The sequence below is a fragment of the Caloenas nicobarica genome, chromosome 3 (genome assembly GCF_036013445.1).
Source record: "Caloenas nicobarica isolate bCalNic1 chromosome 3, bCalNic1.hap1, whole genome shotgun sequence".
Classification (NCBI taxonomy): Eukaryota; Metazoa; Chordata; class Aves; order Columbiformes; family Columbidae; genus Caloenas; species Caloenas nicobarica.
The window spans coordinates 43,834,585-43,858,975 of record NC_088247.1 but is presented as its reverse complement, the minus strand read 5'-3'; the positions used below and the strand labels follow the sequence as shown (position 1 = coordinate 43,858,975).

At 38.5% G+C, this 24,391-nt stretch overlaps 1 protein-coding gene across 1 annotated transcript; it reads left to right on the top strand.

The window, feature by feature from the left end:
• The first annotated feature begins 1,100 nt into the window (after window positions 1–1,100).
• On the top strand, window positions 1,101–19,080 carry MCHR2 (melanin concentrating hormone receptor 2). The gene is made up of 5 exons (XM_065632691.1): window positions 1,101–1,282; window positions 8,890–9,099; window positions 15,403–15,597; window positions 17,585–17,704; window positions 18,756–19,080. Exons 1-5 carry the CDS (start codon window positions 1,101–1,103, stop codon window positions 19,078–19,080), a joined length of 1,032 nt encoding a protein of 343 aa, XP_065488763.1.
• The last annotated feature ends 5,311 nt before the right edge of the window (window positions 19,081–24,391 follow it).

Below are 24,391 nucleotides of genomic sequence, written 5' to 3'. Positions count from 1 at the left end.
TAGCTTCATGCATCTCAAAATGGACACACAAGATTAGAGGTGATTTTGAATTTAAAAAAAAAATCTAACAACATTTTCTCATATTTCACATATTCAAAAAAGCATTGAACAGGTGAGGTAGGAAGACACATCTGGAGATCACTTAGTCAAACATCCTTCTCAAAGCAGAGTCTCCTTGAGCAGGTTGCTTGAAGCCACATCCAGGTGCTTTTTAACAACTCTAAGCTGATATTCAAAGAGATGGAGACATGTGGAGACTCCACAGCCTCTCAGAGCAACCTGGGTCCAGGATTTAACCGCCGTCACAGGGAAAATTTCATTCTTGTGTTCACATGGATTTTCCTGTGTTTCAGTTTGTGCCAATTGCCTCTTGTCCTGTCACTAGGCACCGCTGAGAAGAGTCTGGCTCCCACACCTTCACTCCCCCACAACCAACCATTTACACGCATTGCTCAGATTCCTCTGAGCCTTCCCTTCTCCAGGCTGAACACCCCCAGCCCCCTCAGCCTCTCATATGCCAGATGTGCCAGTCCCTTCACTAACTTCATAGCCCTCCAGTAAGTCCCTGTCTTTCTTGCCCTTGGGAGTGCAGATCTGGATCCAGCACTGCAGATGCGTCACCAGAGCTAAGCAGAGGGGAAGGATTGCCTCTGTTGTCCTGCTGGTAATGTTCTGCCTAATGCGGCACTGGATGCTATTGATCTTTTTTCCTGCACGGGCGCACTGATGGCGCGTGTTCAGCTTCTTGTCTACCAGGTCCAGCCCAGTCAAAGACAAAGTGGACGGTGGGTTTTCTGAGAGCGGAATAAACACTGTGATTCTAAAATGGTGTGTCTTGGATGATTACAAAATTGTTTAAATTATCACTGAGTTACTACATCACAGATTTAATTCTGAAAACAATGACATCCAGTTCTTTTATGTCCAATCTTGAATAAATAAAATCTTTTGGTGTAAGGTTTTTTTATGAAATTGAGATAACCATTAAACAGTAGTGTACACTTAGATATTAGAATTAACTAATTATATTCAAATTATTAGTCCACAACTAACATATTTTTTCTTGCTCCTACAGAACTAAGTCCTAAAGTTGCCGAAGAATGAGTGAATTCCAGCTGTCCTGTAAGAACAGTACACCAGTCTTCTTTAACAGCTCCTGGAGTGTTTGGCACCACTACCAGGCGATTGGTGCTGCAGAGACAATCATCCTTCCCTCTCTGATTGGGGTTATCTGTTCAACAGGCTTAGTTGGAAATATCCTCATTGTATTCACAATAATAAGGTATGGAATTGAATGCATTTTTCAACAAGATTTATTGCTGGAAAAATAAATGAAGACTGCACTAAGAAAGTGAATTGCCCAGCAAAGACAAGGATAGCAAATTTTTCATGTTCCATTTAGTTACTGACATTTACTTCTCATTAAAAAAAATTAAATCATTACTATAGATAACAGTAATATATGCTTGCTTAGCCTTTTCTGTTATGAGAAAGCGCTTAAGTACATGGTTGACTTCAAACATATTAAAGGAAACAAAAACACACGCCTTGTTCTCTGGTTTCCATGATAATTGGCAGCAATCTTCCCAGTAGCACATGTAAAAGCTAGACTGGGCTTTAGTAATGGTACTAGCCAGGCATTGTAATGTTCACAGAATTCTTTCAAGATCAGTTGAAGTATAGTGTTTTTCTGCTTTGAAAACTGCACTGCTACCTCAGACTATTCTAATAACAGAACTCCATCTAACTTTTACCCATTTACATTCCTAGACTTCATTGCTTTTTTCCAGCATCCCCTTACTTCTGGAAACAGGGCCTTAGTGCCCGTTGGGGATTCTCACACAACAGGAATTAATACCTTGAGATATTTTTGTTGTATTCTGAGAAGGTAAAATTGCTGAAGTTGCTAAATTTTGGGGGGTCATAAAATCTGACCCAGTCATCCTTTGTGCAAGAAAATACCTTCTAGTCTCTTAATTTTAACAAGAGATGTCTTTTTCTATATAATAACTTGCTGACAAGTGGCTGATGCTACCAAAAACTCTAAATCCATAACCATGTATCTTGAAAAAATTGCTTTTATCTTCAGTGCAAATTTAACATAAAGAATTATGACAGCATAAGTCTGATATATGTCACACTCTACAAGGATTAACAGAGGTACTCTACCCCTACATACTGTGCTTTTAAAGGTAAAGATTTCCAAAGACCAACCCAGGACTAAGTGCCTGTCAGCCCCTGAGCTTTAGTAAACTTGCCTTGAAACTACAGAAATCCAATGCCTGGTACACTCAAGAACATTGTAGCTCATAATCGAAATGCAGAAGAATGTGGAAACAGTACATCTGAAGTTAACATAATGGCAATATGATTTTCTAAATGTAAAAATGAATAGAAAGGAAAAAAATCAATCGAGTTTCTAAAAATTAGTTGTAGAGTCTCTAAAAAAATAGAATGTAAGGAAACTGAGAAGGAACAAAGATTTCTTAGGCCCTGGTTAAAAGCTTTTTTCTATCTTAAATAAAAATACGAGAGACGGAGGGAATAGACACAGACTATGACTTGGAAAAAAAAATAATATAATTTAAACCGTACTTGCATTCAAATTATGGACATGAACATTTGTACACAGGAAAATAATTTGAAAATAATGCATTAAAAATTTAATGTGGTAGTTGCCAACACTTAAAAAGACAGCCACAAACCTCAGACTTTGTGGATGAATTACAATTAAAATGTAGCTGCATTTTGAAAAATAACCATGTCAAATTCTCGTCTTTCACTAAACAGATCTGATTCTACTCAGTGGCTCTGTTCCTGAGTTGTGTCTACTCTCTTTACTTAACACATTTTCTCATGCACAAATTTAAATTTTGTTAGCATTACAGAGTCAATTATTTTAAGAGAAAAAGAAGCTAGATTTTCTCTCTATTTGACTAGAAAGTTATTTACTTCCCAGTAGCAAATGCTTTACTGATGGTAGAAGATAGTAAAGAAATAATCTTGGAATTTCAGGTTCCCAGGTTTTTTTTGCAGGTCTGCCAGCTAGGGACAAACATTTTTGTGTGAATTAAAATTATATTATTTGCAACTTAGTGGGAGAAAATAACCAAAAGTCCTACTGAAAGTTACGTGTAATAATACACCCGTGCATTGAGATTTAGTTCAAAAATTAGTAAGTCAATGACTTTTGGCTGGCTCTCCTTGTGTGAATTAATTTCATCAATAGGGAATAACAGAGGCAGTTGAGATGTGTTGCTATTTAATTAAAAAGAAAATGACAGAGAAAATGCTGCAGGAGTTCAGTGTCAGCCAGAAGTACCCAATAATCTTCATCCTGTAACAGCACCCTAGAAAAACTGTTCCCCAAAACTGCAGCTCTGCTGGAAAGTGTTTTATGTGAAACTACTTACTTTGTCAAACCAGCTGTTGGAAGAATGGTTATACTTTTGTGTGGAGGGAGAAAATGTGATCCAGACAGCATCAATTAGCTGCATTAGTCTGACTTTCTATTTTTAAGGAATGTTACAGAAGGTATGTTACAGAAGAGAAAAGGGAATCAAATACAATTATTTATAAGTACAGCTTTTCAGATTAACTTGATTTTTAATAAGGTAAGAATAGCAAGTGATAAAATAGCATTTCCTAAAATAGAGATTGTAAATAAGTGTCACAACGCTTATTACTTGCATTCTGAGTCTTCATCTGGAGGTATATTTGCAACTGAATATAGGCACCAGCAGAAAATTTTTGAAACTGCTACATACAGCAAGCCTATCCAGATCAGAGGTTTTATGTTATCCAGTTTTATATGTTATCATGTTGGAAGTTATTAACTCAGCTAAAGAACAATCTAATGAGTTCAAGAATTATAACGTGAAAAAAAATAGCTGAAATGTGGATGGTACTAGGTGATGCTTATAAGCAACAAGTTTCCTGAAAAGATTTTCAGGAGAAATAGATTAACAGGGAACTTTCAGGGACTGGTTGTGGGGCCAGGCAGATTTCAAATTTTCCTTCAGATACCTGAGGCAAAGTGTAAGAGTGTGTCAGTAGTGTTCCTAATGACAGACTCCGGGAAGATGTAGCTGATGCGAAGATGTATAAGGCTGTCATATAGAAAGAACGAGATAAAGAATAGAGGAGGGACTAGAGTGATAGAAATGCAGTAACCTTTAATAACAGAATGCACAAACCCATATAATTTTCTTATTATTTTTTCATAAATAGGAAACACTGCCGTCAGAAAACAACAGAGGAAAAACTCCTGGGATTGCTGTGGGCTTTCAATAGGCTAAAGCTGCGTGAGAAGCCCACACAGCTGTAATATGTGTAAGGCTCTACCATTCTGGGGGAAAGAGGGAAATGCTAATGCCATTCTCCAGGCTCAGAACAAGGCCTGAAATACAACTCTCACCAGCTGTTTCCAAGAGAGATAAGATATTCGGATTGGAATACTGAAAAGTGTCCCTGCCCATGGCAGGGAGGTTGGAACTGGATGATCTTCAAGGTCCCTTCCAACCCAAACCATTCTAAGATTCTATGATTCTATCAATAAGAACAGAAAATAACAATTGCTAGAACCAGAAGAATGGAGAACCATGAAAATTCACTTTTTTTTTTTTTAAAAAAAGGGGGCTCAGAAGTGTGTGCTTCCTCTCCATAAATCAGGATCAAATACAGCAGAAACGGTAAAGGACTGTTTAAACTAAAGGCAGAAAGTTGTACAAGAGCAATTGGGTCAGGAGCTATTAAACGCTGTTAACTGGGAAGGTGATTTTTACCTTCTAGAACAGTGATGTCATGTGATAAGCTTCAGTAGGAGTAGTCAAAGTGAAATCATTATTTCTGAGATGAAATTACTCTGTTATGAGGACGTCTCTTCTGATCTTGCTTCCTGTGACAGACAACGACTCACTTATGTGACAAGGGTTATCTGTTCCAGTCTTAGGTTCCCACTTTTCCTAAGTCTAGCAGAAAAACCCCAACATGTTAAACAACATACCCAGTGTCTTGCAACATCTCTCAGCTGTTCTGTTCTTTATTCCTCACTGAGATGGGAAAGCTAAGGGTTTCTGCACTGAGACAGAATGCTGTTAGTTTACTCTGATTTCTATGAATTCATTTTAGATTTGTTTCAGAAATAAAAAAAAAACAAGCTAATGTTAGAAATGTGAAACTTCCCACGATCCCATTTGGCACAGCAACTGATACATGTCTCTGTGTGATGTTATCTGGCTTAACTGTGAGATTCAGATAAGCAGTAATATATTTTTGGACCAGAATATCTAGGACAAACTTCTATAGCTGTTGCTAATCTAAAGTTAAACATTAGATAATGTTGTTATCCAACAACAAATTAGATAGTTGAATTACTTGGAAGTATTCATCACTAGATACGGTTAAGTGAGGGAAGGCATAGAGACAGACATATAGAGCAGAAATGGCTGCTGTTTCTTTCTGCAGTTTTTCATGACTGGTACTGAGCAAGATTCAGTCTCAAAAGATCTTATAGGCCTTACCCAGTTGTACAGATGTGAAGAAATTTTTTCCAGCCCAACTATGATTGCCCAAGCCAGCCCATCTGGGTCTCTCCATGGAGAGGTACTACTGAGAGTAATACATGTCATCTTTGTCATATACCTATCTGAGACAGAATAAATTGTTCCCAGAGTTCTGTTTCTCTACAGTGATTGGAGGAGCCAAGATCACCTGGAGACATTAGAGGTCTAAATTTCAAAAAGAAAAAAAAAATACCTAAGACGAATCCAACCCGCACTTAAAAGGAGAAAAGATAGTACAAGTCTTCCCTGACAAATTATTGAGATGTTTTTTCATCCAGTAGAGCAAAATAAGACACACGGAAATGATCCAAGATGGACCACAGTACACATTTACCAACACACAGTAGTGTTTAGTACGTACAGGACTGCTACTGTTGGACCTGCTCTTCTCAGGGACCGAGAATCTAAGTAAACTCCAAGTACGAGAGCAGAAGGAAAAGGACTATGGTCAACATCAGAGTGGGAAACTTCAAAAAGCTTCCTCCAAGACAAGCTGGTTTGCTGGGACCTGATAGATATTGTATGGAGGGAGGGAGTTGTGGGCGGGAGGATGACTTTAAAGCTCGTTCTACCTGCCATTGCAGACCTAGCCCACGAGGGATGTCATTTTCACCTTTCCTATTTGAAGAAAGGGTATGTCCTTGTGTTTTTAAATGTGTGATACTTATAAATCATCTTGTCTTTGACCTGAAAGATCACTTCCAAATTAACACGTAAGATTCTAGTTAATGAAGACTGTCTGTCCAGGAGGGTATACATAAATACTGGTGACAGCACATAATGCAGTCAGAGTGGATACATAACGACTGATAACAACAGATAATGCACTTGTCATGTTCCTCGAAGTTGTTACTGGAGTGACAGCCAGTATATGGATTATCACATTGTTGTGTCTGCTCAACACTTGTTTTTGTAATGGATTGGGATCATTGAAATCCATTTTGTAATGAGTTCAATCTGTAGAAGCAGAATTGAAGAGAAGGTAGGAGAAATCGCAGATTTGACATATTCTCAAATTTTGCAGAACAGCAATTCTACTTTTGTAGATTTTTCACATGGTGTTTCAGAGGTGGAAATTAACCTGCCATGAGTGAAAGGATGAATTGACCAGCCAATATCTGAGGCTTGGGAAACTGCTGAGAATCTTTCAAATCTGTGGCAAGAAAGTAGAAAAAACTGAAAGGACAAAAGAGAAAGAAGTTTGAAATGGAAGCGATCACTATTATTTTCCTGGCTTTTTTTTTTTTGGTGAAGTGATACTTTTAGCAGAAGGCAAGCACCACTGTATTAATAAAATATAAGAAACTTATAAACTGTAAAATATGGCAAAAAATATTTGAAATTATAAAGTCTGGTGCATAAGTTACTATTTAAATATTGTGGCTCTGAGCCACAACAGGAAACCATCTGAAAATCTGTACAAAAATACGTGTCCTGGCTTCTGGACACTGATTTGAAAAGGTATTGTTTTCTGAACCTTAGTGTAAAGCATGAGACAGTAGATATTACAACACTTCACTTTCCATCAACCATGGGACAGCTGTTCAATGTATATTCTTTGTTGATTTAATTTAGCATAAAGTGTGCAAGTTTAGAATTTAAGATTCTCGTTCTGAGTCCAAAAGTCATTTCTCATTTAGTATGATTTATCCTGCTCATGCGATTGAAATAAAGCAGAAAAACACCATTTTAACTTTTCCATTAAATGACATGTACAGGCAGTTTCAGATGCTTTGAAACCTGTGTGTTTGACTATAATGGTACCATTTGACACCTTGCAGGAAACACACTTTGAGGCTTTTCTTTTCCTGGAGATTTTGCATACTTCGAAGTTCACAAAGATAAAGGCACTGGAGAAAAAAGATCACATATGCGTCATTCTCTCCACAAGCTCCAGTTATTAGTGCCAGCAGATATACTTTATAGATGTCTGGCTTTGGTTTCAGCATCATAACCAGATGACAGTGAATCATACTTCATAATTTATTAAAAATGTTTGAAAAAAAAAATTTTTCTCTGGCTCATTCCCTCTAGCTTAAATTTGTTTCTCTGGAAACATAGTTATTTCATAGCCTGTAGCATGCAGTGAAGGCAACATGAAAAATATGTAATCAGTAACTCTTCTCACATAGGTCTTTTTAGGAAATGATGGTCATAGAGTTGGACTTCTGAATGTGGTTTGTTGGCAACCAGGTGGAGTTCTCCCAGCTGCAGGCTTTACTGTGTCTTTCAGTAAGAATGACAAATAAACTGGTACTTTGCAGTAGACTGGAAGAAAAAAATGGTTATGAGATACTGAGAGGGAGCCTAGACAAATAGCTTAGACTACGTATCTAATTTGTAAGTGAATTTAGGTAAGGTGATTTCTACATGGAGACTGTGGATAAGGACCTTTTTAATAAAGTCATGTAATTAAAAAATATTTTAGAAATGTCAGTGCTCTTCAAAGATGCTTTGTGTTTCTTTTCTTGATTTGTATAGAATAAGGCAAATTAAAGTCAGGAATTCTTTCAACTGCATGTATAACATTCCTCCAAGACTAAATAGGGATTACATTTTGGTAAAGAATTCTAGGAAAGCATATATATCACACAAAAGCTATGCAACATAGACATTATGAAACTGTCAAATCCAAACTCTCAGTACTAATATCAGGAGTGGTTACATTTATACAGTCCTAAAATTATATTTGGCCCTTTGAAGGCAACCGTGAGGCTGATGTGGTCCCCGGTGAAAACAATTTTGACACCCCTGACTTAGATGAAAACTGTGCATACAGTTTTAATTCAGTTGTGTTTCCTGTGTATGTATAAACTTCATGAGACTATCTTTAAATATTTAATTGCACATGATTTTTTTTCCCAGAGGAACATTCCTCTTTTACCGATTTCCTCTTCACCATGAGCACTCAAGACCTTCCTGTCTGTATCTTTAAACAAGATCCAGCCCTGGGTCAACTGTACCACAGGAAGGCTCTGATGTCTCTTCCTATTTCTGCTAAGCTAGCATTTCTAGAGTTCCTATGACCATCAGACCTGCATTTATTTTGAACACTTTCTAGTTTTCAAATGGGAACACGGATAATTGTACTGATGTTAATAAATTAAATAGCCCATTCAGCCTCACTGGAAAGCAAAATGATGAACTGTAGCTTTTTCCTGAGCCTAAAATGTTAGGTTTGAAATATCTAAACTCTAAATTAGTGATCCTGATGGTGTACTTGTGTGTAGTTCTGTTTGGAGGTCTTCTCTATCAACAGTATACTTGGAAAATGATAGAGTAACTATGGCAAGTAACCATCTCCATGTCTTTCAATTTATTTCAGAACTCAGAAGAAAACTATCCCAGATATCTACATCTGCAATCTGGCTATAGCAGATTTGTTTCATATCATTGGCATGCCCTTTCTCATTCATCAATGGGCACGTGGAGGTGAGTGGGTTTTTGGCAGCCCCCTTTGCACCATCATTACCTCCCTGGACACAAGCAACCAGTTCACATGCAGCGCCATCATGACTGCAATGAGTTTGGACAGGTACGTGGTTTCAGATTTTTTTAGATTTCATTTGACTGTAAAATCATCCCAAATTCGCAATAAAAGCAAGAAACATAACTACACCTTAGTAAATGCTATGGCTTATGCAGCATTGGACAGCTTCATGTTCTGTTTCAGATTTCTCAAAAATAAAAGCACTTCTAAAGGAAGACAGGAGCAGGTCAGACCTGGGAAGGCACTTCCAGAAGAAGTGTGAGCTGAACAAAATTACTACCACATGCAAATTAATATCTGTCGTATTGCTGAATAATGTTTTTATTCCCCGAAACCCTCTACTTCATAATAGTGAACCATGTCATACAGTGTTCCAACAGAAACTTTATTATTTCAGCATTTCTTTTTGAAAAACAAATTTCTTTATAAGATCTTAAGAAGTGGCAAAACCAGCTGTTCTCTCCATGGAGCTTTAGGGGTCAATTTATGAGGGGTACAACATATAAAAGTTCACTTTTCATTACTCTCTTTAATATGAAATAAAAAACATTAAGGAAAGCTGTAAAAACTATGCAACTTGAATGCATGTATTAAAACTTATGAGAAAGTTTCCTAAACTGACATCAAACACATTTTTAAATACAGATTCCTGTTTATGCCACAGGCCAACATTACACAAATTAAACCCGAATGAAACTTTGGTAGCAGAAATTTTGCCTACCAGTTAAAAGAAAACTTCCTAAGAGGCAAACCACAACACCTGTTCTCTGGATGAGGATAAACATAGGCATACATAGACAACAATTCTAATATCATTTACCCCCACGTACACCAAAAGTAAATTCAACCGTTCAATGAAAATATTACTTGCCTAAGTGAAATCAGAACTGTGTATGCTGCAGACAGCACTTCCTGGATTCCAAATATTGATACACTCTTCTGCTGCAGTCTCTGGTGAGACAGGAGAGATGGTGAGATTGGTGAAAAGGGGGTCCAGTATGATGCCCTACAGTAATGTTGCTACCTGGAACATTCCAATAACCCATTTGACTTCAACTGAATATGAACATTGCAATTAACAATGCTAGTGACTTCTTTTCAATGACAAAGGAACTTTTTTGGCCTATGACATTTTAAGAAAAGAGCCAAGACTTACATGTTCAAAATAACTGATGCAGATTTGGAAGTCACATGACTCCTTTTTCATTAATGGTAAACAAGATGCAGCTGGTAAAACCTGTGCCAGACTTTCTTTCTGTGACAGGAGGCTGGGAGGCACATCTCATTCCCTGTAAGATGACTCCACTGGAGCGGGTCATAGGAAAATGCCGCTGTTTGGGTCGCCTCTTACAGAGCACACCTGCTTCTGACTACTTCTTCCACAAACTTTGGTTCTAAGAAAAGGTGTAAACCTGTCGATAGGTTTTCAGTTGTCTGTGATCTCAGGCATACTTTTGGTATGGCATAGATGTAGAATCTTGTCTTGGCCTCCTAAGAAAACTGCCAAATGCTAAAGCATGTGAAAGTACCTGGAGGAGAACCTTGTATGCTAAGAAAGGTAAGATTGCAGCCAGAGATAAAACAGTTGAGATGGAAACAGTTGACAGCTCAAAGGTTCAAGAAGAGAAACACTAGCATGAAGAGGTATAAAATACTGAAGAGAATCAGGGAGTCTGAAGATCCCCCTTCACTCACATTGACAGCTGTCCAGCAGAGACTCAAGGGTGCCATGTAGGGGTGGTAAGAGTATTAACGCTTAGCCTAGGAGCTTGCTAGTCCTACCTGCCTGTTGTCTATTGGAATAGCAAATAAATAATAGCTTTTTGTGAATATCCTGCTTGCAAAGTGTCTCTGTGCATGGGAATAGGTCCCTGAGCAAAGTTCCTGAAGTCTGAGAGTTACATAGGGTACCAGTTGATTTTGAGGGCTTCATAAACATTTATTTAGCCTATCCTTTTAAGGCTTCACGAACACAAATGGAAAGGTGAAGCTAGGAAGATAAATCTGGAGTAAGCAGCTCCATGACAGCTGAGAAGAAATGGGCAGGTGTTCCAAGTGCTTGCAGCAGCCAAGACTGACAGGCATGAGAAAATGTGTTCCTGGTTTGCCCATTGTTGTAATGCTGCTCTAGGAAATATTTACCAAAGCAGTATCACTAGTAGGGTGGGGCCATATCTCTATGAAAGTTATGGGCTTTCAGTTATTTAAAACCAGAACCACCTGATTTGCCATGGACTAATCCATTTACTCATTCTTCACACTCCTTTTCCTGCCGCTTCTTGCTTCACTTCACATGCAGTCACAAGCACCCCGGCCAGAGGAAAAGGGAAAAGCCTTTTAAAAACTCAATATCCTGAGCAGCCCCTCATTAGACACTGAGCATAGTACACTTTGCTGCCTCCTGGAGCAACCCTAACAGCAGAACATTTTAAGCCAATACAGATAATAAATGAATAATTAACATTAAGAGGATAATTTATGCTAATTAGTTATATTCATAATAATAATATCGTCAGTATACTAAATTGTGACAATATGCAATGTATAGTAATAATGTTAGACCATAGGATGTCAAATATGGTAAGTTATGTCCAGAGGTAGTAAGAGAAGAAAAAAAAAAAAAAAGGAAAATCCAAGTTCTAAGAGATGTTTCCTCTCTACTTGTCCTATATGCATGACAGAAGTATGATCATATGTTTATGGCTTTGCTAGAAATCAGACATTAACTACTACAACATTAAGTAGGAGCACATGCTCCCATGACAGACTTTCTCTTTCAAAGTGTCATCTTGGCTTTCACAATTGCACCATGTACCTTTAGTGATGGTGGGTCTCATAGACAGCAAGTTTGGCAGAAAGGCAAAAAGAAATGTGATAATAGGCAGGAGTAAGAGGCACCACATACCTGGTGCCTTGTCCTTTTTCAGAGCTCTGCAGGCTCCATCTCTGCCTCCTTCTCTAGACCTCTGTGCCAGAGACATGGCTCAGACATTCCCATTACTGTTGGTTTTAGGTAAGCATCCTTCAGACTTTTCCCAACAAAAGACTATTTTATTACTGATAATTACTTTGTCATATGAGGGTACGTGATGTCTGCCTTCAAGTTCCACTCTCTGTTTGAAGTGGAAATTACCCCATGTTTTTGTAACAGCATATTCTCCTAAATGCGCCACTCACGTTTCATTTCACAAATTTATCATCCAACAATGAGCAAGACTGAAAATTATATCCAAACTGAAGCAACTAATAGAAAGCCACCACCACAAAAGAATGGAAATAAAACTGCTCGATAAGTGTTTAGAGCGAGATTAATTTCTTATTATCTGGGGAAGGGTAAGTCAGAATACTATCAGGCTGGAATAAGTTTGAGTTTTATCTAGAAAAAAAATAATTTACATTTACATTGAATTGAATTTCTCATGGTATTTTCATTCCATTCAGTCTAATGATTTCCTTTTCATTTAAGTTTATTAAATGACTTTTTTTCTGTTGCTAAGATGAATATTAAAAATGAGAATTAGAAGCCTAGGGAAATTATCCTTTATAGTCACATATCAGTATATGAAAATTTCCTGCAAAAAATTGATCCAGAAAGTGTGAAAAGTCATTTTACAATACCTAAAGAAATACACGTGTATATAGGTCTGATTTTCGTTCCTTCACCCGCATCATTAGTAACCCGCCCTGTTTACACAGCAAAAGGCACCAAGGTCAGCCAGTCCATAGGGAGTGGTGGGCACTTCTGGTGGTGGAAGGTGTGGATTCAGTACCCATCCCAAACTAAGACGACTGTTTTTCACTTGTCATTCCTTCTCTTAATGATCTCCAATGCCCATGAACCCAGTTAGTTTTATTACAAACTGCATCAGTCTGATAAACGCTATACCGCAGCTGCTATCAGGACGAGTTCTGTTTACTGCTGGTAAGTCCTGAGCTGCGCTGGGCTCCGGTTCTTAGAGCAAAGGCAATATCATCCATTAAGCCACACGTCACATGGTGCCTTAAGAGCCTCAGCCTTTTGCATCGCTCGCAGCCCTCTCTCTGAAGCTCCGTAGCTGCCTTTCTGCTGGCAGCTCTGAAACTGGTCACCCAAGCCTTTCCCAGAGACTCTGGGGCAGCACTTTCCCCTTGTTCCCACGCTGTGGATCTTGCGCGGTTATCCTCCCAGCCCTGCACCTGCACAACCAACCGCGCTGTTATGGGGGGTTCTCATGGGAAGTTACTGCCACCAGCATGAGAATCACCCTTTCTTCCCCTCCCTTTTCCTACCCTGTGGTCAAAGATTCTAGTTGACATTAGTGGACCCAAAAACATGCATGCCCTAAACTTGACAGCACGATAGCGTGCAGCCTCAGCAACATGTGCTCTCAGCAACAACAACTTGTAAGGAGCGAGTCCTGATGAAAACTATGTTGATAATGTGGGAAAAGCATTACAGGGAGAACCACGCATGGCACTGGAAAAGAGATGCAGAAAAGGATGCTTGTCTGGAGACCCTCCATAGCTTCTCTTCCCAGCTGGCCACTCAGGACCGGTTCACCTTTCCACAGCCTTTCTTTTCAACTGCATGCTATCAGCTACAGACTCTGGTAATAAACCTCTGTGCATCCGAACCTGTTTTAAAAACTTTTGTACAGTACATGGCTCTTAATGAATGAGATAATAAAAAATAACCAATGTTTTTGTGGTTAGATACCTTGTGAATTTAAGCAGCCTGAAACAAAAGCAAGATCTCACTGAAACCTTGCTACGAAGGAGAAGCACATGAAAGTATTGAGGAGCTTTTGTGCAGGCCAGCTGTAGGCACCAGATAAAGTTCAGCCTCATTAATGTGTGTCTAAGAGCTGACTCACAGGGTGTACGGAGAGCGAGGCAGAGGATGGAATATCATGTCCTGTCACTTTCCTTGCAGCCTGCAGGAAGAGAGGTGCCTGGTTAGGTGCGCTTCTTACTCCATGTCGGCTACTAATATCACTTTTCTGTACTTCCCTCACATGCCCTATTTTCATCTTACACACTTTCATTTCCTCATAAATAGTTCCTTTAATTCACAGTTTATTTGCTGATTTTTTGGTAATGTTGATTGTAACTCTCTTCAGTGTTCATTCTTTGGAAACATCTCCGCTGGTGATTTTTAAAATAGTTGCAGTATCATTCTCTTACTTTGCACAGATATGTTTGCACCACTTGAAAAATAAAAGCAAGCTCAAAGCACACGTAGTATGCCATGCTTACACGGAGACTAAGAGGTCAAATTTTGTGTAAAGCAGGAGTTTTAAGTTTAAATCACAAGTTTTAAGAACCTGAGAAGCCTGTAAATTACTCTCAATTACAGTGATCCTGTAAGTAATATCAGTATCAGAAGCTATTTCCATGAGGCGGCCAGTGAAATAGGAGAGGTAGCTGTACCAAGAATGGTACAAAGCAGTTCTACATTGCAAATGCAGAGGATTTCTGGTCTTTCTGTCACCGTCATGAGGACTGAGAATAACTGCATGAAATTAGACATAGTTTCTTGAGATATCATATGCCAGAAAAACCTTTTGTTGATTTTAGCAATAATGGCCATTACTTTAACCTTATTTAGTGAAAAAAAAATTGATTGTTGCAAAGCTTGAATAATGAAATCTATTTCACACTCAGATTCAAACAGCTGAAAATAATTTATTATCACATGAAATATTAATCTTTCTTGATCTTATGCACTGGTTCCTGATCTTCATCTGCCCAAGGGCAATAACGCCAAGCAACTGAGGTGCTGCAGGCACCTTGTTCTGACTGGCTGGTGAACCTGATCTGTGAAAAACAAGTACAGGACTTCGAGCAATATCCCACTGTCTTGCAGGCAGCATGTAGCCGGCACCTACAGACACGGTTTCAGTTTATCTTCAGTTATGTGGAAATCAAATATTTCAGCTACAACTATGAGAGACTCAAGCACTCCAAGAGCTAAAATATATCAGAAACATACATATATATTATTTTTTTAAATAGCAGTCTTGCCTACACTAAATTATCTCCAATCCTTTTTCCAGACTAACTTAGTTTTAGGTTTTGTCTCTGCTTGCTTTTTGTATGTCTGAGTTTTTAAATTCTTAAAACACTTATCCTATTAATCAAATAATGTTGTGACCAAAAGAACGATCAGTTATAAAAATGCGTGCTGAACGTTAAGGGAATTGCTTGAATAAAAGCCATTCTGGCATGTTGTAGAAGACAACTTCAAAAAAATTAAGCTTCCTTCCTTTGTGATGGCTATTCTTAGAATTTTTATTTTGCTGTCAATAATATTAACCTAAATATTTTATCCTTTTTTCTGTTACATTGCTCTGTTGCCTGCTTTTACAGGTACGTCGCTCTTGTCCAGCCATTTCACCTAACCCATCTGAGAACAAGATCAAAGACAATCCGAGTCAATTTATGTTTATGGGTGGCATCGCTTATTCTGATGTTCCCAGTATGGGTCTATTCAAAAGTAATAAAGTTCAAAGATGGTTTGGAAAGTTGCGCTTTTGATCTAACTTCACCCGATGATGTTCTCTGGTAAGTTTTCAAAGCTCGGTGGATCATGTCTTCAGTTGGTGTTGAGGATACCACCCATTTTATCCTTGACATCCCTGACAGGCAGTCAGATGGATGAATGGAAGAATGGATGGATGGGTGGATGGATGGATGAAATAGAATTAGAGGCTGAGGGTGATCATTGCATTTCAGATTGTATTGGTAATATAGAGGCAGCCCCAGCATGATCAAGTTCAGCAAGACAGATCCCATATAGCAAATGTAACAGTGAAAGATTTCTTATCTTCTCTTGCTGTGTTTAGGTAACTGTTGCTCACAAATGGAATCTCATTGCCCTTTCTGATCTGGCAGACTGTCATCTTTGGAAGATATAGATCACAGAAGAGATTAAACACTCCTCAAATTGCATGCATGACTTTGCAGTATCTCATGGCCAAGCAGATTCCTGCCTATTTGTTAGATTCAAACTAGCTGGTTCAGTGATGACTATCAAGGGACATAAAATAAAATTTTTAAAACCTTACATAACAGAGAGCAAATTTTGGCTCATACTGGGTGTTTTTATATTAGCATGTTCGTTTGGATAAGGAAGGTATTTTTGGAGTGTGTATCCCAATATCTCTAATTACCACACTTGAGTTCGCATTATTCAGCAGTCTCAGAGCACACGATCTGTATTCTTTTCAGGTGAAATCAGACTGGAAAAAGTGCTCCGGAAACTCAGTGAATGGACTCCAACCACTCTTGTGTATTCAGTCCTCAATCCACAGGATCCAATTAAAGAAAATTCACAGTTAAACCCCCTAAGTATAATGTGTCATGTCCTAAGCACCAAGTACTTCACTCTACAGATTTTTACTACTCATTTGTACTACTCATTAATGCAGACAAAGCCTAAAAAAGTGTATTTGAGCCTTTTTTCTTCCAGTCTCCCTTCCTCCTCCCCTCCCCCAATTGAATTGCAACCAGATTTTCAATTGAATTAATTCTAACTCTGGAGCACCAGAAAAAGAGTAAAAATGTGTAACAGTACAGAAGTTAAATATTTTAATGTCAGCAAAGCTTGACAAAATTCACCACTAAAGACTTACGGTATTAGTAAAAACAATCCCTGAAATATTAATAACTATTTTCAAGAACTTGTGAAGGACATGAGACCCCCAATAACCTGAAAGAAAACAGAGATAATAGGAGAAAAACAGGGTTGAAAGCATTTGGGGAATTCAGTCTAGTCCTTCCTCTCTCATATGTCATGACCAATTGTCAGAGGCTTGTTTAATTCCATATTAGATGTTTTAACAAAGAAAAGTTTGAAGACAAATAAAAGGAGAGTCTGGTAGATAGAGTAAAAAAAAAATTAACAACCAGAAAGTTTAACAAATTATTAAGGTCTCTATCTGTGAAGTGATAAGAAAAAATCTATGCTTATTCGTCAGGGACAAATTATAATAAAATAACCTAATTTCATTCTTTGATGGAAGTTCTCCAATTGATAAAGAATAAATAGAAACAACATGAATTCAATTGTAACAAAATACCCACAAAACAACTAGGAAAGCTAGTGTAGAATAGATTACACTAACGATGCAAGAATGGTTGAAAAAACTGTTCTCAGAAGGTGGTCATCACTGGTCTACTATCAGACTAGCAAAATACCAGGGGACTAAGCAGAATGTGTCCTGCATAAATGCTTGCAAGAGTATTCACCAATTATACAGGTGCTGGAAAAAGCACACACATACAGAATTTGGAAAGCTAATTGGTATAATTTGTAGTTATCTTCTTGTAGTCAACAGTATTCCTAGAAGTGCCGAACGCAGACTTTACAACTTAAAAGTACTTGCAGTTCTAGGTACTTGCTGCTATCTAAAATAGTTTTCCTGTATGTCTAATCAAGAGTCGCAAATCAGAGACCATTTTATGAAAAATGTCGTTTATATTTTTTTACATTTATGAGATGGTCTTTTTGTAATCACCTTGTTCATTCTTTTTGCATTTTGTTTTACAGGTATACACTTTATCTTACTATAACAACTTTCTTTTTTCCTTTACCACTGATATTTATTTGCTGTATTTTGATTTTATGTTACACGTGGGAAATGTATCAGCAAAACAAGAAAGCAGGAAGGTAAAGTATTATTCATGTTTCTTCTTATTTCACATGTTCTGCTCAGACTGTAAAAGTTTTATATGTTACAGCCCAAAAGGAACAGTCCTAAACCAACATTTAGGCACTACATCATGTAACTTTCAGTGCTTCAGACACTGCATTAGGTTCCCAGGAAACAAACTGGGGATGGGATTTAGTGGAGGGTGCAAGATAACCCAGGTAGAAGGAAACACTCTGGAGAAAGTTATGGCTGAAGTCCTCAGCTTATATGAGAACAACAAAAAGGCATCAGCCTAACCCTGACCTTCTGACTGTGGGAGGGCACCTGCCCATTCAGGTCTCATGGCTTCAAGTTCTCAGTTCAGGGATTAGGAAAGTGCCAGGTCTGGTACCAGCTGCCGTGCCCCAGGGAGCTGCAGGCCCCCACAAAGATCCCTGGCCACTCTTCACAGCCTTGGGAAGTCTAGGCAATAAAATAAAATTGACACATCAAATAGATAAAATACTATTTCCCAGTTTCTGTGACAGCAGCCTCTGGTCAGCATGTTTTAGTTCCAGAACTACGTGCTTTGCATTTCAGCTTGTACCAATTTTCTATGAAAAAGGAAATCAATTTCCATTTTAGCGTGGTTGTTAATTTCTCAAGCAGGAGGATCATTTGCTTCTTTGCTCCTTTAAGCTCATGATTGTTATGTTTTAACTGGATATTTCTGTCCCAGTTGTTAGCAAAAAAATGTAGTCATAGGTGAAAAGGGACACAAAGCTATATAGCTCCCATGTTGAAAAAGAGTAACCATTTCTAAGGAAAATAATTGTCAGTGTTTCATCAAATATACATAAACTATTCTCACTGACTCCTGTATGTGTGTAGTATAGGATCCAACTCAGTCTAAGCAGAAGCAGCAACAATGTGCGAACAACAAAAAAAATGAAGTTGTTGAGAGCTGTCCTTTGCTGGCACTGTGGATGAATTTGGTCACAAATAGCTGCCATCCATTAGTACACTCAATCCATGCCATCTTTTTCCCACCTTGGCTTTCCATTCCAGGGATCCTTCTTTGTTTTTCAGTTACACCACCAGTGTCCCCAGGCAAAGAGTCATGAGGCTCACTAAGATGGTTCTTGCTCTGGTCAGCGTGTTCATAGTAAGCGCTGCCCCATTCCATGTGATCCAGCTCATGAATCTTCAGGTTTCTCAGCCAACCCTGACCTTCTACGTGAGCTACTATGTCTCCATCTGCTTCAGCTACGCCAGCAGCAGCATTAATCCCTTTCTCTACATCCTGCTTAGTGGGAACTTCCAGAAGCGTCTCCAGCAGTGCACGAATGTGGATGTTAGGATGGCAGGGCAGGATGTCAACATAATCAAAACCACCCTTGAGTCGAGTTTTTGAAAGGAGGGTCTTCTTCCAAGAAAAATGCATTATCTGTGTGTAGATTTTGTTCTTTGCAGTAGATAGGCATGATTTCGCTTCCTTTGTCAAAGTGTAACTCAGAAGTGGCTTTGTTGCTGGAATTGCATGAGTTGATGTAAGAGGATCTGCACCACTGTTTGAAAGGTTAGAGCTCCTAGAAGAGGGACTGTCTGCAAAAATATTATTTGTTACTGTGTCATTGCTTTTTTTATGATGATTTGTACACAGATGGACCAAATGCATTGAGACAAAAGTGGATTTTAAAAAAATGTAGTCCTCTGGTAATAAGAAGATAGAATGACTGTGGCAGGCGTTTGGGATCTGACATTGTGTGTGAAGTCATGGAAGCTGTAAGTTAATGACTAAAAGAGACTTAGTTACTGATGACTCAGAAGGGGGTAACTATTGATTTTTATCCTATCTATGCCTGTCTCATCTGGCACTCACTTTTCCAGCGATTAAAGGCAAGGGAGAGATATAAAAGGCCCTTTTGGAGGAAAACTACTTTTGAATTAACCTTTGCACATGTACTTGCAAACAAATAAGTGAATTCGCCATGCGTCATTGGAAATGATTAAACCTAAGTTTTGAAAAGAACTGTATGTTTGAGGGATATGTCTGTGCTTCTCTTTTCTCAAAATCCCTGCTTCCAAGACAGCTCCAAGAAGAGTGTTCAGTCCTGAAAGAGCTCAGTGCTGATCTCACTACGAGCCCTGAGAGGAACTTGGAGCTTGCCCAGGATGCACTCTCACTCATTTCAAGAGGGACAGAAGAATTCCTGCTTATTGTTGACATTAATCCACAAGATTCTTAGTAGTAGGACACAATCAAGCAGTATTATTAGGACCTTGCCAGCTAATATAGAAAATTGGTGAAAAAATAATTCCATTGAAAAATCTAATGTTCTTGAGGGATGTTCACAGCTTTGGTGTTCACCAGTCTGTGGGTTTATCTGCATCACGTTCTTTTCTCAGACTACTTCCTCTTATTTCAGGAAAATAATATAACATTTCACCAGGACCAGGGGTTTTTGACTACAGTATTCTTATTCAGAGACCTGATGAGTGTGAAACACTCAGGAAACACCTCCTTATGCATGCAGTTAGCTCCCATCTTCTTGTCCCATCCCAAATGGGCCTTTTATTCATTTATTTGCAGCACTGTGGAGGTCACATTTTGTGATCCCACTCCATGATTTGCCAACCCACTGCATGAATCCTGACCCAGGAAAGAAGAAAACACCTTCTGCTGGGGGAAGTCTGGGCTGCACATTCCCAGACTGCAGGTTGAGGTACTGCCCTGTCTTCTCCTGCCATCATGTGGTATCTGCCAGCCCCATAGGGTCTCACACATACAGAAAAAGTAGTTTAAGGGTTTTGAAATCACTATTCATAGCGTAAAGCCAAAGCTTTACATAGAAAATGCATCGTAAAAGATTTTTAATAGTGTTATTGTAACCATAGAAGTCTAAGAGAATACTCAAGATAAACTTTAGGAGTGGAGGAAATATTGTCATTAAACCCCACGGGATAGCTGCAAAATGATAAGATTTCAACATGTAAGGGTTTGTTCAGATCTGAAAAGGTTAGCTACTTTTCCCACCTATATGAATGAGTCTGTTAAAAATCTTATCTCTACCTACAGGCCTTGTCATCAAAAATTAATTCACTAATTAATTAACAGTCTGCAGACAAAGTGGTTTATCAACTATTATCAAAATATGGCCCTGTTAAGTGCAAGTTTGTTAGCTCACTGTTCCAGTCTGTGCCTACATGTGTTACCTTTGCTTCTGAGTTACAAATGTGGCTTTAAATGTTTCAGGTATTTTTCTTCTTTTTTTTCCTCTTTTTTTTAATTTCTTTGCCTGGCCTGTTGAATCAAAGCGGATCACTATGTGCAAGTTCTCTCCTCAAAGGAGATTTTTCTCAAACTTGTTTACCCGTTCAGTAAGTTACATCAGTTACTCAGTAACTCGGGATACAATATTTAACACTTAAAAAAATGATAAAATAGTCTTTTTTATATCTTTAGTTTTTTTCTCTTTTGCCTGTCACACCTCAACTATAAAGTTTCTGTGCTTCAAAGGTCATAGCAGTGAAAGTGAATCACAGAGGCACAACTTTGTGAAATTATCCTAATAACAGCAAAGTTCACAGGACATTGAATGTCCTCTTGCATGGGACACTAATAGCCTAGTTTACAGTTCAGTGTTTTTCTCACCTTCTCCATATTGCTTTAATTCTCTGTATCTGAAAATAAAATGGATGGATTTCAAATAAATTTATATAAATATTCAAATTTTTTATTTACTAGTTACCAAATTCTCTATGTTGATGAAAGTCCATGAAGGACTATCATAGAAATAATTATTTTTCTTTAAAGTTTTGGAGCATCTGGTCTTGATTATGTTGTTTCCCACACAACTAGAATAAGCAGTTCATTGGAAAATAAAATCAGCCTATACATACAGAGGAGGAAAAGGAAGATATTGCAGTCCTATTGAATTTTAAGCAGCTCTAAAAGCTGAAAAATAGGTAATTTAGTATGTCTTTCAGCTGAAACAGTACTGGCAAAGAAAAACTGGATCTGAAGGAAGAATACTATTGTGGGTCTAGAGAAAAACCATAGAAGGCAGTCTATTCCCTAACAGCCATGTAAAGGCAAAGTATTGCTGGAATCAAACTGGAACACTGAGTCCATTCCCTGTTGGTGATATGCATTTTCAGTGTATTTTTGACACTACATAACCACATATAGCTATAAGCTACACAAAAATTATAGTTTAAAAAAGTTTCTTTCAAGATACTTCCTTGCAATCTGGTGAGTTGTATGTGTGTTCAGATAAGGGGTACACTCATACCTTCAAATAATTTTTTGTATTATTTATTTTGCATGCAACCCTTGTTTAAAATGCAGAATTTTTAATCAGGACTATTAACTGTGTGCTAAAATCACCACCCAGTTCAGCATTTCAAGCTTCTGTTGTATTTGAACTTGCGGTAATAGGTTGAGGGGGGAAAATATTCAGTCATTAAATCTGAGTGTTCCAGCTGAAAGTTTCCAAACCACCAGCAAACCAGCCCTGACTGTACTCCAGGGCACTGGGGACCTGAAACTGCTTCCAGAAAATTTAATGTCAAAGCTTTGGGATTTAATAACGTATCACCTGTTCCATACATTGTGATGATTACTGTAATCCCATCATCCAGCCTAAAACACTGCCTGCATGAGCAAGCTGGATGCCTGAGTGAAACTGGATAGCTTAGGAGCGGGTACTGGTATGATATATGCAGCGTTCCCTATCCAGTAAAAGCACTTAACAGACTTACTGCATTTTAAGCGTGTAGATAGTGTCACGGAAGTCAGTGTAGGCATATGACTATGTGATTTGCCATACTGGGGCCCAAATCTTCTGCCCAAATGACACTACCATCTGGAGATTAATTTACAGGGCATACTCAATTTAAAGATACGTGCAGAGGTAGAACAGAGAGAGACACGACATCTGTGCGCAGTTCCTAGCAGGTAAGTGTTTGGAAATAGTCTCAGACATAATTAGTTCCCGAGAGGTGATCTTGCTGAGGAACACAATAAGAAGACTATTCTTGCTTTCAGCAATATTTCCAGGAGCTGGATTTCCAAGGGCTGAGTTTATACCCATGTATGCATTTGGGCCAGGATCCCCTATCATGGCCATGCTGCTGTACAGAAATATTCTGTCTCTTGTGCTGTCTGTCAGCTCCTGCCTGCCTTGAAGGAAAATCAGCCTCACCTGGGTGACTCCTCAAAGGGATAAAGCACCATCCAAACCAACAGCAATCTCAGTATTGCAGTGGTTTCCTGTTTGTTTATGCATACAACACATCTGAGCATTTGAATATTTGTGGGGAAATTTTCCACACAGTTAAGTGTATTATGTAAAGCTCGAAGTGTGATTACTCTTCAGTAATTCGGTTAAATAATGTATGATGTAGTGTTGGGCCAACAGTAATGACTATCACCTCAATCATTTAACCAGACTTGCACATATCTTATTATTATTTTAAACATCAGACTTGAGAGTTTCTTGACAGACAGAGCTTGGGATCACATTGCTTCAGAGCAGCTTCTGTTAATATATGCTCCCGTTTGTCCTTCACTGCTAGAAGATGTTGTGAAAAATCTGTCTCAGAGTCTTCAGAGTCCTTGAAAGAAGCAGGATAAAAGGGAAGCCTATTCCTAGACTTTTATTAGAAATGCATCAACTGCCAAAGGCCTTTGTGCTTGAGGGAGTCCACAGGTCCAAGGATCTGTTATCACAAGTCATAGAATCACAGAATCGAACAGAAAGGTTGGGATTGGAAAGGATCTCTAGAGATCATCTAGTCCAGCCCATCTGCTAAAGCAGGTTCACCTAGACCAGATTGCACAGGAATGTGTCCAGGTGGGTCTTGAATGTCTCCAGAGAAGGAGACTCCACAACCTCTCTGGGTGACCTGTTCCAGCGCCCTATCATCCTCAAGGTAAAGACGTTTGCCATTGTTGAATTTCACTAAGTTCTTAATTAGGTTCTTAAGTCAAATGCCTGGACCCCAACATTCAAATTGCTTAGGTTGCAATCACTTTATGTCTTGAATCAGACATTTTAATCTTTCACTTGCAGTTTTGCAGGACTGTGTGAAACAGAATATTAGTTTCCATAGCATCACTGGCAAAACTGGAAAAATAAAAGGAACTAGCACACTGCACAACCTCTCTTAAATTGTTTGTTCATTCCAAAAAGGCCTTGAGTTCCATAAAATAAGTATTTTTTCATGTGTTTGTTGCTTTTTTTTTTCTAATTATCCATGTTCTCTTGTCTTCCCAGCCAGGAAGAACTTGTCAGCCCTCATTTTGTTCTCATACTGTTTGCTGCTGTGCACAGTACTGTGTCACGAGTTCTTTGCACACACACTGTGAAAGAGGACAGACTGTGTCCAAGTACAAACTGTCTCACCAGATAGATAGACAGATAGATGGTGCCTTCTAACAAACCACACTATCATAGGTGGCTACCTTCTCCATTGATCTAAGGAAGGTGATGAAGTTGAGGGGACAATTAGTTACCATTGTACTTTCCCATTTCAAAGGATGTAATGGGAATTAACCACCAAGACCTGAAGGATGTGTACGAGAAATACTGATACTGAAGGAAGCTCTAGTTTTGTCCTTATGCAGATTGACTTCATACTGCTGAATCTTTATCACGTTGCTAACAGTGACCCAGTCCTCTTCCTGATACTAAATAAATTAATAATATTTGCTTTCTTTT

Excerpts from the sequence above, each read along its gene's own strand:
- MCHR2 (XM_065632691.1), top strand. The coding sequence starts at position 1,101 with ATGAGTGAATTCCAGCTGTCCTGTAAGAACAGTACACCAGTCTTCTTT. Across the intron at positions 15,598-17,584 it reads TCACCCGATGATGTTCTCTG|GTATACACTTTATCTTACTA; the intron begins GTAAGTTTTCAA and ends TTTGTTTTACAG. Across the intron at positions 17,705-18,755 it reads CAAAACAAGAAAGCAGGAAG|TTACACCACCAGTGTCCCCA; the intron begins GTAAAGTATTAT and ends TTTGTTTTTCAG.